The sequence below is a fragment of the Hyla sarda genome, chromosome 1 (genome assembly GCF_029499605.1).
Source record: "Hyla sarda isolate aHylSar1 chromosome 1, aHylSar1.hap1, whole genome shotgun sequence".
NCBI lineage: Eukaryota > Metazoa > Chordata > Amphibia > Anura > Hylidae > Hyla > Hyla sarda.
This window is the reverse complement of record NC_079189.1, coordinates 282,015,465-282,031,140: the sequence shown is the minus strand read 5'-3', so window position 1 is coordinate 282,031,140 and position 15,676 is coordinate 282,015,465. Positions and strand designations below refer to the sequence as shown.

Here is a 15,676-nt window from a genome sequence, read left to right as displayed (position 1 = left end):
TGAACACATGGAGAAAAAAAGCCAAGACAACAGCTGAAATATATTAGTAATTAAAGCAATCCTCGTCAGTACAACTTATTTTAAATATAGCCAAAAACGTGTATAGGTAGCTGCAACTCGACAATAAGGACAATAGTATTACTGCCAGACGAGTACTAATGTGAAAAAGGTTGTGTATCTCATACAACCTGCAAACAATGTATAAAGTGGGGGTACACTTTCCTCAAGTCTGGGCTTGATTATCACCAATAAATGGGTGATGGGTGTATATAAAATATTAAATATATGTAAAAAATTATGCAGATCCAGTAAATTAATTTAAAACAATTTATTATTACAATGATAGTGCTTCCTTTGTAGGGACCTTACATCGGACTCACCACGATAAGCAAGGTAGTGAATGCATACAATTAAATAAAATAGACATATAATATTCAGGGTAAAAAGTGCTGGTATCCCAATGTGGCAAATAGTCTGTAGCGCTTATAGATGTATGCACGGAGATCGTGCCTTGTATGGTTGAGTAGCAATGTCTCTTTATAGCTCGTATCTGGTCCAGATACTGCATGCGGTAGCGTATTGGTAAGGGGTTAAAATCAATGCACTCTGCGGCGCTTGGGTTTCCTTGTGTGTATCCCACTCTACCCTGGCAGCACAGGGATAGAGATTGTGAGTGGGATATAGTCTCTTAATTGTAATCCTTTGGGTGCATGAGGCTGCGTTATGCAGCGCTGGAGGCCCCTTAAATGTGGACCACTCTACCCCGGCGGCACAAAGAAAGTTTTGAGTGGATTTGGGGATTTGGCACACTGTGCCTCTTACCAGCAATGTCCTGGAGCCTGGTTGCCAGAAAAAGGTTTTCGTCGGGGAGACGTCCGCTGGCAGGTGGGATGCGTACAACCCTGGAAGCGTGCTCCGGTAAATTTCGTGTGATCCGGTGAATGATGGTAAAGACCGTGGGGTTTGCCAATACTGGGGTACAGGTGATAGAGGCTAGACGTGTTTCGAGGTACTCATCTACCTCTTTTTCAATAGCAAACAACAAAGGACACCACAAGCACTATCATTGTAATAATAAATTGTTTTAAATTAATTTACTGGATCTACACAATTTTTTACATATATTTTGTATACACCCATTTATTGGTGATAATGAAGCCCAGACTTGAGGAAAGTGTACCCCCACTTTATACAAATTATTATAAACTGGTTTAGTCCCAACTGATGGCCTACAAAAAGTGCCATTGCCAAGGTGACACATAAGACACATCTCATGATGGATAAAAGCAAAATGCTGTCTCAAGACTTTCACAACCTAATTTTCTGAATATTCCAGTGAGCACTGTTAGGGCCATTATATGGAAGTGAAAAGACAATTATTTCATTATAAATTTGTCTTGATCAGGTGTTCCTCCTAAGATTTTAAACAGAGGAATGAACAAAAATAATCAGTGTTGTCCAAGAGCTTCAAAAAGACCTGGATGTAGCAGGTACTGTGTTGTCTTGAAGACAACTGTAAGTAATACACTCTGCGTTCATGGCCTATTTGCATGTTCACCACACAAGACTCTGCGCTGAATAAAAGGCATGTTGAAGTTCTTTTAAAGTTTGCTGCACAACAGTGAAAAATACTGGGAGATTATAGGATAGTCAGAGGAGAGAAAAATTAAACATGTTGGGAGGAGAAAAAGGCACCGCATTGCACAAGTTTGAGGTGGAAACATCATTGTATGGAACTTCTCCATCAAATGTTACTGGCAAACTTGACATAATTGAAGGAAGGATGAATGGGAAAATTTACATTCTTAACAAAAATCTCCTACCAGGATATTTCAGTAAGACAATGATCCCAAACACCCAGCCAAGGAAACTCTCAAATGGTTTAACCCCTTAAGGACTCAGCCCATTTGGACCTTAAGGACTTTTATTTTTACGTTTTCGTTTTTTCCTCCTCCCCTTCAAAAAATCATAACTCTTTTATATTTTCATCCACAGACTAGTATGAGGGCTTGTTTTTTGCGCGACCAGTTGTCCGTTGTAATGCAATCACTCACTTTATTATAAAATGTATGGCGCAACCAAAAAAATACTATTTGTGTGGGAAAATGAAAAAGAAAATTTTGCAAATTTTAGAAGGTTTTGTTTTCACGTCGTACAGTTTATGGTAAAAATGACATGTGTTTTTTATTCTCTGGGTCAATACGATTAAAATGATACCCATGATTATACACTTTTCTATTACTGTTGCGCTTAAAAAAAATCGCAAACTTTTTAACCAAATTAGTACGTTTAAAATCCCCCTATTTTGAAGACCTATAACTTTTTCATTTTTTCGTATAAGCGGTAGTATGAGGGCTAATTTTTTTACTCATTCTGTACTTTTATTAATACCATATTTGCTTATACAAAACGTTTATTAAATTTTTTATTAATTTTTTTGGAATAAAATGTTATAAAAAAGGAGCTATTTTGGACTTTTTTTTTTTACGTTCATGCCGTTCACCGTACGGGATCATTTACATTTTATTTTAATAGTTCGGATATTTACGCACGCGGCGATACCAAATATGTATATAAAATCATTTTTTTTACACTTTTTGGGGGTAAAATAGGGAAAATGGGACAATTTACATTTTTATTGGGGAGGGGGTTTTTCACATTTTTTTAACTTTATTTTTTTACTTTTATTTTTACACTTTAATAGTCCCCATAGGGGACTATTTAAAGCAATCACTCGATTGCTAATCCTGTTCAGTGCTATGTATAGGACATAGCACTGATCAGGGTTATCGGTGATCTTCTGCTCTGGTCTGCGGGAAGGCAAATCAGAGCAGAAGACTCCCGGAAGGCAGCGGAGCCAGGTGAGGGGACCTCCGTCTGCTATGCAGGATGATCGGATTGCCGCGGCAGCGCTGCGGGCGGTCCGATCATCCTGTTAAGTGTCCGCGATGCTGCAGATGCCGTGATCGGTATTGATCACGGCATCTGAGGGGTTAATGGCGGGATCGCGGTTGTCCGCCATTACTGGCGGCTCCCTGGCTACGATCCACAGCCGGGACCTGCCGCGCATGATGCCGGCATCGATCCGATGCCCGCGGTTATGCTCAGGACGTAAATGTACGTCCTGGTGTGTTAAGTACCACGTCACCAGGACATACATTTACGTCCTGCGTCTTTAAGGGGTTAAAAGACAGAAAATAAAGCTGGTAGAATGGCCCAGCCAAAATCTGACTTACATCCCATTGAAAATCTATGGAAAGAACTGAAGATTATGACTTATAGAAGAGGCCCAATGAACCTTCATGATTTGGAGGCTATTTGTGTAGAAGAATGGGCCAAAATCACACCAGAGCAATGCATGCGACTAGTTCCTCCATACAGGTGTTATGGATAATAGATATAAAATGAAGATCATTCTTCTAAGATGGTGGTTACATCCTGTACTACACCGTGGGACCACCCTGCTTGGCACAGAAAATATGATGCAATGCTTATGTAAAGTAGTCTGCTAACCAATTAGAATGCTTACACAATGTGCTATGCCCTACTGGAGGATGAATCTTGTGTGTTCGCAATACAATAAAGCAGAAAATTGCTTTGACCCAATGAGAGAGTCAGTGTGTGTTTTCCTCTGTGAACGTATTACCTAATTTGGAGCAGGACATCAACCTAGAGCGTTCACTTGGAATACATCCAAAACACATGAGGGGTCTTGAAGTTGTCATTACCAACAAAGGCTTTTGTACACAGTAATAAATAAATATAAGTAATCGTGTTCAATACTTTTTCCTTGTGTCATTTTACATTATTACACGTAACTTAATTTCTGAGCTCATTTGCTTCTGTTTCTTTAAACAAATAGAATACGTGGGTTGTTTCCAACATCTTGTGAAAATTTCATGTCAATATTACCTTTGGAAATATATTAAGTGAGTAAAAATGGTGACTTGTTCAGTACTTAAATTACCTGCTGTATGTATGTATATCTCTATCTATACATATATATCTATATTTATACAGTTTATTATGTGAGCAAGAAAATATGTCTGAAACTGCTGGATCAAAAGTATTATATGGATTTTGTTTTGTAATGTGTTCTTATGGATATTCATATTGTAATGTGTTCTTATGGATATTTATATTGTAATGTGTTCTTCTGGATATTTACAGTATCAATTTTGAATTTTATTTGGAAGTGCTGAATTCCAGTTCCTTTTTTTCAGGATGGTTCAAAATATCAGAAGTCACCAATGTGATCCTCATGCAATCTTACCTTCCCATTCCAATTCATTTCCATTGCCCAAGAACTCTAATGAATCTGTTTCATCTGGAGTCTCGATATCATCCACATTGATGTCTAGATCATCTGGTGTATCTAGGAAGTCATCAGAAAGTACAGAGCCCTCACTTTGGTCTAATGAGATATTAATCTCTGGAGCGACTAGTGTTTTGCGCTTGCTATGAGATCCACTGATGTTTAACGTACTTGGCGGAGCTAAATAAAAAAAACATAAATAAAAATTAAAATTGGTGCAATGTTTTACAATTAAGAAAAGTTTGGTTTCAAAGGTACCTACAAGATGTTCTGTCATCTGTGGGAGATCCAAGAGTATCCATCTCTGTATCTTCGGGAAGAGGCCTGGAAAATAGCAATATACTGTTAAAAAATAAAGAATGTCATGATGCATTTTACTAGTAGACATAGATTTTCATGTATTTTCTCAGAAACACTGGACTACTTAGCTAACACAGAGGTATTCCGAATCCTAGAGGTTCAATTACCACAAAAAGTAAAAATAATACTGAGTGTCCCCCCATGTGTAATAATGCAGTGTCCATGCTAATATTTTAGTGTTTAGATCTTGACACATGTATAACACAACTTTTGTGTGTTCTCCGTGCTGCACAGTTGAGTTGAGTTTGCGGTATAGCTGAGGGGAATGGAACTAAGAACTTATACATTGCACCTATTTGGAGAGTGCTGGCCCTTTGGAAGGAAAGATAGTGAACAGTAGTTACTGCATTTTGACTGGGGTAAAGACTGATTTAAAAACAAAAATCCAGCAAGTGTGTAAACTTGTGTACATTTTAAAATGTGCTGTTAAGTTTAAAATAAGCTGTTTTTGTGTGAATATTTGTTGCACAGTTGGCATAGCGCAGTGTTTCTGGCTCTTTTTTGAGACTTTTAAAGGGGTATTCCGGGCAAAAACATTTTATTACCTATCCAAAGGATCTATGCGGGAACTGCATCTCCAGTTTCGGAAACCTCCGGGTTTCCGGGATTTGGGACATGATGTCACGCCATGGCCCCTCCGTTCATATCAATGGGAGGGGGCGTGATGGCCGTCATGCCCCCTCCCATTGATATGAATGGAGGGGACGTGGCGTGACCTCACGTCCCCAGTCCCAGAAACCCGGAGGTTTCCGAAACTGGAGATGCAGCTCCAGCATAGAATGCGGGTGCTGCAGGGAGATCGCGGGGGATCCCAGCGGCGGGCTCCCCACGATCAGACATCTTATCCCCTATCCTTTGGATAAGGGATAACATGTTTTTGCCTGGAATACCCCTTTAAGCTTACACTTAGTTTTTTTTTTAAAGTGTGAACAGACTAGCTGTTAAAGGACATCTGCAGCGTGATTAACACTTATCCCCTATCCACAGGCTAGGGGAAAAGTGTTTGATCGCGGGGGGTCCGACCACTGGGACCCCCTGTGATCTCCTGTACAGGGCCGCGGCTGTCCCGTGCAGGGGGCGTGCCAGCCGCAGCATGACGTTGTAGCCAGCACGCCTCCTCTATACATCTCTATGGGAGAGGCGGGGAGGCAGCGTTCGTGCCTCCCCGTCTCCCCCATAGAACTGTATGGGGACAGGGAGAAGATGGGGCGTCACCGTCGACCTCTAGGTCGATGCTACGTCACCATGAGCGCTAATGGCGGCGCCCCGTTAGGGAGATCGAGGGGGGTCCGGGCGGTCGGACCTCCCGCAATCAAACACTTATCCCCTATCCTGTGGATAGGGAATAAGTGTCATACCGCTGCAGTTGTCCTTTAAGGTTAGTAATTTGCAATAGTAATGAATTTATCAACTTAAAAGTCGCATTTTTTTGTGTAAAAACCACCAAAAAGTCTCAAATATACACCAGTAAATATGTATCTGCACAAAATGTATCAAATGCCCTGCAACCATTTAAAAGGGTACTCCATGGGGAAAAAAAAATTGGAAATCAACTGGTGCCAGAAAGTTATACAGATTTGTAAATTACTTCTATTTAAAAATCTTAATCCTTCCAGTGCCTATCAGCTGCTGTATACTACAGAGGAGGTTGTGTAGTTCTTTTCTGCCTGACCACAGTGCTCTCTGCTGACACCTCTGTCTGTGTCAGGAACTGTTTAGGGCAGGAGAGGTTTGCTATGGGGATCTGCTCCTGTTCTGGATGGCTCCTGACACAGACAGAGGTGTCAGCAGAGAGCACTGTGGTCAGGCAGAAAATAACTATTCAACTTCCTCTGAAGCATACAGCAGCTGATAAGTACTGAAAGGGTTAAGATTTTTAAATAGAAGTAATTTAAAAATCTGTTTAACTTTTTGGCACCAGTTGATTTAAAAAAAAATAATTGTTTTCCACAGGAGTACCCCTTTAATCACTTAAGGACTCAGGGCGTACCTGTATGTCCTGAGTCCCGTTACCGGGGTTTAAAGCATTTTCGCGAGCGGAGAATGCTTCATACCCCATGGGTCCCAACTGCTATCAGCAGCCAGGGCCCAAGGTTTATGCCGGGCACTGCCGATCGGGCCGATGCCCGGCAATAACCCTTTAGACGCCATGATCAAAGTTGATCGCAGTGTCTAAATTGAAAGTGAAACTAACTAAATCGTGATGTCTCGATCAGTTAAGAGGACAGCGGGAGGGTCCTTACCTCCCTTCTTGCTGTCCGATCTGTCCTCTATTGCTTTAAGCCTGCCATGCAGGCTGGAGCAGCAGAGCACCAATAACACTGATCAATGCTATGCTATGGCATAGCATAGCATTGAACAGCATATGCAATCAAAATATTGCATTGCTATGGGGGCAGGAAAAAAAAAGTTAAAAGTGTAAAAAAAAAAAAAATCATAAATGTGAATAAGCCCTTCCCCTAAGAAAAGTTTGAATCCCCCCTTTTCCTATCTTTTAAATGAAATAATGTAATAAAAAAAAAATCATATGTGGTACTGCCGCGTGCATAAATGTCCAAACTAGTAAAAGATAAGGTTAGCTAAACTGCACGGTCGAGGACATGTCGGATGATTGGACGTATGCATACGTCCTATAGCGGGAAGGGGTTAACTATCCTAATATAGACTGGGAAGCTAAAAACTGCAGGTCCAGCAAAGGAAACAGATTTATGGCAATAATAAATGACAAAATAACCTTCACAACTAGTGCAGGACCCAACAGGAGGAGGGGCCTTCTGATTATTATGGGAGGCTTTTGCTATCCCAACATACACTGGGAAACTGAGACCTGTGAATCTCGTAAAGGAAACAGGTTTCTGACTATAGCTTATGATAGTTATTTGCCCTAAATGGTGCAGGACCTGACCAGGGGGTACTCTACTAGACTTAAAGGGGTATTCCAGGCAAAAACTTTTTTTTATATATCAACTGGCTCCGGAAAGTTAAACAGATTTGTAAATTACTTCAATTAAAAAATCTTAATCCCTCCAATAGTTATTAGCTTCTGAAGTTGAGTTGTTGTTTTCTGTCTAACTGCTTTCTGATGACTCACGTCCCGGGAGCTGTGCAGTTCCTATGGGGATATTCTCCCATCATGCACAGCTCCCGGGACGTGACATCATCATTGAGCAGTTAGACAGAAAACTTCAGAAGCTAATAACTATTGGAAGGATTGAGATTTTTTAATAGAAGTAATTTACAAATCTGTTTTACTTTCCGGAGCCAGTTGATATATATAAAAAAAGTTTTTGTCTGGAATACCCCTTTAATATTAACCAACAGACCTAACAAAGTTATTAATGCAAAGGTCAGGGGGCACCTAGGAAATAGTGATTACAATATAATATATTATACCTTGTCCTTTAATAAGGACCTTTGTACCTTTCAAGAAGCCACAAGAACAATGAACTTAAGAAAAGCAAAGCTTCAACATCTCAGAGAAGCCTTTAACATTACAAACTAGGATAATGTAAGTGAGAGATTTAAAAAAAAATATATATATATATATATGTAATTCTTATTGTGAGAAGTACATATACTTTTTAGGAATAAATGGGACAGGAACTGAAGAAAACCATTGTGGATAAATTAAAATGTAAAGGGGGCAATAAATGACAAAACAAATCTTTTAAGCTACTAAAACACAAAGGCAGCCAATGAGAATGAAAAAAACTGATAAAAGCAGATAAAAGTGGAGACAGATGTCTCAGTGACAAAGAGAGTAAAATGAACCCCAAATGTTTTTTTACCCTCTTCAGGACGCTGGGCATATGCATACACCCTGCATCTCGAGTCCATAAGGACGTGGGGCGTATGCATACGCCCGTGGGAATTCTGGTCCCCGCCACTAACGGTCCCCATACTATCAAGAACATAATCCTGTCTGGCTGCAGCATCATTTTTGTCCAAGCTGAAGCACAGGCTGGAACAAAGTCTAGTAAGTGAGGCGGTGCTAGAGCTCCTCTGTGCTCATTCCTGTCCTGTCTATCAGACTGCAGCATTAAAACAGAAACAGGGGGTTGTAGAGCCCCCTGCAATAATGGGATGAAGTTACCCAGCAGGTTACAGCATACTTAACCCCTTAAGGACCCAGGGTTTTTCCATTTTTTCCTCCTTACCTTTAAAAAATCATAACTCTTTCAATTTTGCACATATGTGGCTTATTTTTTGCGCCACCAATTCTACTTTGTAATTACATCAGTCATTTTACCCAAAAATCTACGGCGAAATGGGAAAAAAAATCCTTGAGAGACAAAATTGAAAAAAAAACCCACCATTTTGTAACTTTTGGGGGCTTCCGTTTCTATGCAGTACATTTTTCGGTAAAAATGACACCTTATCATTATTCTGTAGGTCCATACGGTTAAAATGATACCCTACTTATATAGGTTTGATTTTGTCGCACTTCTGTAAAAATCATAACTACATGCAGGAAAATGTATACGTTTAAAATTGTCATCTTCTGAACCCTATAACTTTTTTATTTTTCCGCGTATGGGGTGGTATGAGGGCTCATATTTTGCGTCATGATCTGAAGTTTTTAGCAATACCATTTTTGCATTGATAGGACTTATTGATCGCTTTTTATTCATTTTTCATGACATAAGAAGTGACCAAAAATGCGCCATTTTAGACTTAGCTCCCTGAGCTAACCGGCATTGTTTTACTTTCACTTTAGACGAGGCATTCAACTTTGAACGCCGCGTCTAAAGGGTTAATAGCGCGCGGCACCGCGATCAGTGCTGCGCGCTATTAGCCACGGGTCCCGGCCATTGTTGGAGGCCGAACCCGACCCGCTATGACGCGGGGCCATGGTGTTATAGAATGGGAGCGGACTCATGGCGTCCTTAAGAGGTTAAAGGGGTACTCCGGTGGAAAACTTTTTTTTTTTAAATCAACTCATGCCAGAAAGTTAAACAGATTTGTAAATTACTTCTCTTAAAAATAATCCTTCCAGTATTTATTAGCTGCTGAATACTACAGAGGAAATTAATTTCTTTTTGGAATTCTTTTCTGTCACAAACACAGAGCTCTCTGCTGACATCAAAAGCACAGTGCTCTCTGCTGACATCTCTGTCCATTTTAAGAACTGTCCAGAGTACGAGAAAATCCCCATAGCAAACATATGCTGCTCTGGACAGTTCCTGAAATGGACAGAGGTGTCAGCAGAGAGCACTGTGTTTGTGACAGAAAAGAATTTAAAAGAAAGAAAAGAATTCCCTCTGTAGTATTCAGTAGCTCTGTTGTAAATTGACACTGGACCTGGGTGAATCTTGATTTTTCCAAAACATGCTTGAGAAACCTTGGGCTAGGGGAAAATGTGTGTAAGTGGGTAAGTAACTGACTCAGAGATACAAAACATTAATGGTACATATTCTGTTTGAGTTACTACTGAGGCACCACAGGACAGGGGTCAGGTCTGGGTCCTATTCTTTTTATTGTAGTTATAAATGACCTTGTAGAGGAATTATATAGTGAAGTAGGAATCTTTACAGATGATACTAAGTTCTGCAGGGCCGCCATCATGAATTTGGGAGCCCCATACAGCTATAGCATGTCCCCCTCCCTTATCAAAAGCAATAGTCCCAAAAAAATGCTTTTTGTAATTTCTGTCATATTTATGGCTGTTTAAAGCAGAAAATGCCAGCAGTATTATGGAAGATGTTGGCATGTAAATGAACAAAAAAAATGGTCTGTACTTTTTTCAAACTTTGACAGTGGGGGTCTGGCTGCTGAGACCCCACTGAATATTAGAACAAAGGAACAAAGAGTTTACAGCCAAAATACTGTGTGTGAACATAGCCTCATAGGGAAAAGTCAAGTCATTGCTATCAAATACTGTGGTATAATATTTGACAGCAACGGTGTCTTGCAATATGGATCTACAATAGCTGCTGAACTTTTCCCTAAGAAATCCTGCAAACACCTTCTCATTCAGAGTTTTCTTTATTTTCATGACTATGAAAATTGTAGATTCACACTGAAGGCATCAAAACTATGAATTAACACATGTGGAATTATATACATAACAAAAAGTGTGAAAATATGTCATATTCTAGGTTCTAGCCACCCTTTGCTTTGATTACTGCTTTGCACACTCTTGAGCTTCAAGAGGTAGTCACCTGAAATGGTCTTCCAACAGTCTTGAAGGAGTTCCCAGAGAGGCTTAGCACTTGTTGGCCCTTTTGCCTTCACTCTGCAGTCCAGCTCACCCCAAACCATCTTCATTGGGTTCAGGTCCGGTGACTGTGGAGGCCAGGTCATCTGGCACAACACCCCATCCCATCACTCTCCTTCTTGGTCAAATAGCCCTTACACAGCCTGGAGGTGTGTTTGGGGTCGTTGTCCTGTTGAAAAATAAATGATGGTCCAACTAAACGCAAACAGGATGGAATAGCATGCCGCTGCAAGATGCTGTGGTAGCCATGCTGGTTCAGTATGCCTTCAATTGTGAATAAATCCCCAACAGTGTCACCAGCAAAGCACCCCCACACCATCACACCTCCTCCTCCACAGCAGCACATCTGTGAAGTGAAAACCATTTCAGGTGACTACCTCTTGAATCTCAACAAGAGAATGCCACGAGTGTGCAAAGCAGCAATTAAAGCAAAAGGTGGCTACTTTGAAGAACCTAGAATATGACATATTTTCACACTTTTTTGTTATGTCTATAATTCCACATGTGTTAATTCATAGTTTTGATGCCTTCAATGTGAATCAACAATTTTCATAGTCATGAAAATAAAGAAAACTCTGAATGAGAAGGTGTGTCCAAACTTTTGATGTATATACTTAACTTTACTGTATATACAGGCACATTTACTGTATATACAGGCACATTTAAATATATAGACCCCCCCCCCAACCCCACATCATACCCTACAAAACAGTATACTGATACTGTACCAACATTAAAAATAATACTACTACACAAAGGAAAAATAAAACCACCACCTCATTATTATACCGTACAACCAGACAGTGACTGAATAACTTCACCATATACTTCCAGCTGTGAATTGTTTCCCCAGAATCAAACATTTTAGGCTCTGCACTTTTCCAGTATCCTTCACATATACCGTACAAACTTTCTATCCATCGTGGACTACTATTGTGTTGTTCGGCTACCTATTGAGTTTATGTGCACCAGCAGCACCAACGCTCTGCTCCCTCTGCTCAGAGAGCAGTGACATGTGACGGGCACGGGTTGTCAATCATGCCTAGTAGAAGTGGTTGCAACCCAGAGCAAAGGTGACTACCTGAGGATGCCGCAAGCTACTGGGTCTACTTATGGGGCATTACTATACAGCGCAGGACAATTTTCAAACTCATTGGGGGAGATTTATCAAAATCTGTGTAGGGGGAGAGTGGTGCAGTTGCCCATAGCAACCAATCAGATTGCTTCTTTCATTTTTCATAGGTCTTTTAACCTCTTAAGGACGCAGGGCGTATGGATACGCCCTGCATCCCAAGTCCTTAAGGATGCAGGGCGTATCCATACGCCCGTGGGAATTCCGGCCCCCACCGCTAGCCGGTTGGGGACCGGAGCCGGATGCCTGCTGAAATCGTTCAGCAGGCATCCCGGCATATCGCCCAGGGGGGTCATTATGCCAGTTCAGTCCAGCGATCTGCGGCGATTCCGGGTCAATCGGTTCTTCAGTGACCCGGTGACCCGGAATTACTGGCTGTTCGGGGCCGTCTCTGACGGCCCCGAACAGCCAGAGCCTGCAGGGGTGAGGTGGCACTGGTGCCACCTCACGATCGCCCTGATTCGTCGGCCGGATTACCGGCCGACCAATCAGGGCGCCTGCTGCGGGTGTCACTCCCGCACCCGCTCCGCCCCTCTTCCGAAGGGCGTGAGCGGGTGCGGGAAGACGACCCCGGGTGCTGGGGACCCCGATCCCCGGCGTCAATGTTGGGATCGGGGCCCCAGGAGCAACGGCGGCGGCGAGGGACAGTCCTGTGATGAAGCAGCAGCAGGAGGTGAGTTACAGCCTCCTGCTGTTGCTTAGCAACAGCTCCCAGCATGCCAAAAGGGCATGCTGGGAGCTGTAGTTATGCAACAGCAGGAGGCAGACCACCACAACTCCCAGCATTCCCTTATGGGCATGCTGGGACTTATGGTTTTGCAACAGCTGGAGGCACATTTTTTCTATGGAAAAGTGTACCTTCAGCTGTTGTATAACTACAACTCCCAGCTTGCACAAACAGCTAAAGTGCATGCTGGGAGTTGTAGTGGTGCATCTGCTGGTTGCATAACTACAACTCCCAGCATGCCCGTTGGCTGTCGGTGACTGCTGAGAGTTGTAGTTTTGCAACAGCTGAAGGCACACTGGTTGTGAAACTTAGAGTTTTTTTTTTTTACCTAACTCAGTGTTTCACGACCGGTGTTCCTCCAGCTGTTGCAAACTACAACTCCCAGCAGTCACCTTACACCATGCACCTTACATGCTGGGAGTTGTAGTTTTGCAACAGCTGGAGGCACACTGGTTTTGAAACACTGAGTAAGGTCACGAATTCCGTGATACATAACCAGTGTGCCTACAGCTGTTGCAAAACTAAAACTCTCAGCATGTACAGTCTGTCAGCGCATGCTGGGAGTTGTAGTTTTGCAACAGCTGGATGTCCCCCCCAATGTGAACGTACAGGGTACACTCACATGGGCGGAGGCTTACAGTAAGTATCGGGCTGCAAGTTTGAGCTGCAGCAAATTTTCTGCAACAGCTCAAACTGCCAGCGAGAAACTACTGTGAACCCGTGCGACTGTACCCTAAAAACACTGCACTACACTACCACAAAAAATAAAATAAAAAGTAAAAAAACACTACATATACACATACCCCTATACAACCCCCCTCCCCTCCCCAATAAAAATGAAAAACGTCTGGTACGCCACGGTTTCCAAAACGGAGCCTCCAGCTGTTGCAAAACAACAACTCCCAGTATTGTCGGACAGCCGTTGACTGTCCAGGCATGCTGGGAGTTTTGCAACAGCTGGAGGCACCCTCTTTGGGAATCACTGGCGTAGAATACCCCTATGTCCACCCCTATGCAATCCCTAATTTAGGCCTCAAATGCGCATGGCGCTCTCACTTTGGAGCCCTGTCGTATTTCAAGGCAACAGTTAAGGGTCACATATGGGGTATCGCCGTACTCGGGAGAAATTGGACTTCAAATTTTGGGGGGTATTTTCTGCTTTTACCCTTTTTAAAAATGTAAAGTTTTTGGGAAAAGAAGCATTTTAGGTAAAAAAATTTTTCTTTTTTTTACATATGCAATAGTCGTGAAACGCCTGTGGGGTATTAAGGTTCACTTAACCCCTTTTACATTCCCCGAGGGCTCTAGTTTCCAAAATGGTATGCCATGTGGGCTTTTTTTGTGGTCCTGGCACCATAGGGGCTTCCTAAATGCGGCATGCCCCCAGAGCAAAATTTGCTTTCAAAAAGCCAAATGTGACTCCTTCTCTTCTGAGACCTGTAGTGCGCCAGCAGAGCACTTTTCACCCCCATATGGGGTGTTTTCTGAATCGGGAGAAATTGGGCTTCAAATTTTGGGGGGTATTTTCTGCTTTAACCCTTTGTATAAATGTAAATTTTTTGGGAAACCAAGCATTTTAGGTAAATTTTTTTATTTTTTTTTACATATGCAAAAGTCGTGAAACACCTGTAGGGTATTAAGGTTCACTTTACCCCTTGTTACGTTCCCTGAGGGGTCTAGTTTCCAAAATGGTATGCCATGTGTTTTTTTTTGCTGTCCTGGCACCATAGGGGCTTCCTAAATGCGGCATGCCCCCAGAGCAAAATTTCCTTCAAAAAAGCCAAATGTGACTCCTTCTCTTCAGAGACCTGTAGTGCGCCAGCAGAGCACTTTTCACCCCCATATGGGGTGTTTTCTGAATTGGGAGAAATTGGGCTTCAAATTTTGGGGGGTATTTTCTGCTATTACCCTTTTTAAAAATGTAAAACTTTAGGGAAACCAAGCATTTTAGATAAAAACATTTTTTTTTTTTTTTTTACATATGCAAAAGTCGTGAATCACCTGTGGGGTATTAAGGTTCACATTACCCCTTGTTACGTTCCCCGAGGGGTCTAGTTTCCAAAATGGTATGCCATGTGGGGTTTTTTGCTGTTCTGGCACCATAGGGGCTTCCTAAAGGTGACATGCCCCCCAAAAACCATTTGACGCTCCTTCCCTTCTGAGCCCTCTACTGCGCCCGCCGAACAATTAACATAGACATATGAGGTATGTCCTTACTCGAGAAAAATTGGGTTTCAAATACAAGTAAAAGTTTTCTCCTTTTTACCCCTTGCAAAAATTAAAAAATTGGGTCTACAAGAACATGCGAGTGTAAAAAATGAAGATTGTGAATTTTCTCCTTCACTTTGCTGCTATTCCTGTGAAACCCGTAAAGGGTTAAAACGCTGACTGAATGTCATTTTGAATACTTTCGGGGGTGCAGTTTTTATAATGGGGTCATTTATGGGGTATTTCTAATATGAATACCCTTCAAATCCACTTCAAACCTGAACTGGTCCCTGAAAAAAAGCGAGTTTCAAAATTTTGTGAAAAATTGGAAAATTGCTGCGGAACTTTGAAGCCCTCTGGTGTCTTCCAAAAGTAAAAACTCATCAATTTTATGATGAAAATATAAAGTAGACATATTGTATATGTGAATAAAAAAAAAATTATTTGGAATATCCATTTTCCTTACAAGCAGAGAGCTTCAAAGTTAGAAAAATGCAAAATTTTCAAATTTTTCATCAAATTTTGGGATTTTTCACCAAGAAAGGATGCAAGTTACCAAAAAATTTTACCACTAAGTTAAAGTAGAATATGTCACGAAAAAACAATCTCGGAATCAGAATGATAACTAAAAGCATTCCAGAGTTATTAATGTTTAAAGTGACAGTGGTCAGATTTGCAAAAAATGGCCGAGTCCTTAAGGTGAAAAAGGGCTCAGTC

At 41.6% G+C, this 15,676-nt stretch overlaps 1 protein-coding gene across 10 annotated transcripts in view; it reads right to left on the bottom strand.

Annotated features, from left to right (window-relative positions):
* Positions 1–15,676, bottom strand: part of ATCAY (ATCAY kinesin light chain interacting caytaxin) — a 113,082-nt gene that overhangs the window by 54,163 nt on the left and 43,243 nt on the right. For all 10 annotated transcript variants that reach the window (XM_056573731.1, XM_056573721.1, XM_056573746.1 and 7 more), the window contains exons 3-4: positions 4,578–4,639; positions 4,274–4,495 (exon numbers count right to left, since the gene is read on the bottom strand). In XM_056573731.1, the coding sequence (XP_056429706.1) occupies positions 4,274–4,495; positions 4,578–4,639 (284 nt within the window). The remainder of the gene's footprint in view (positions 1–4,273; positions 4,496–4,577; positions 4,640–15,676) is intronic.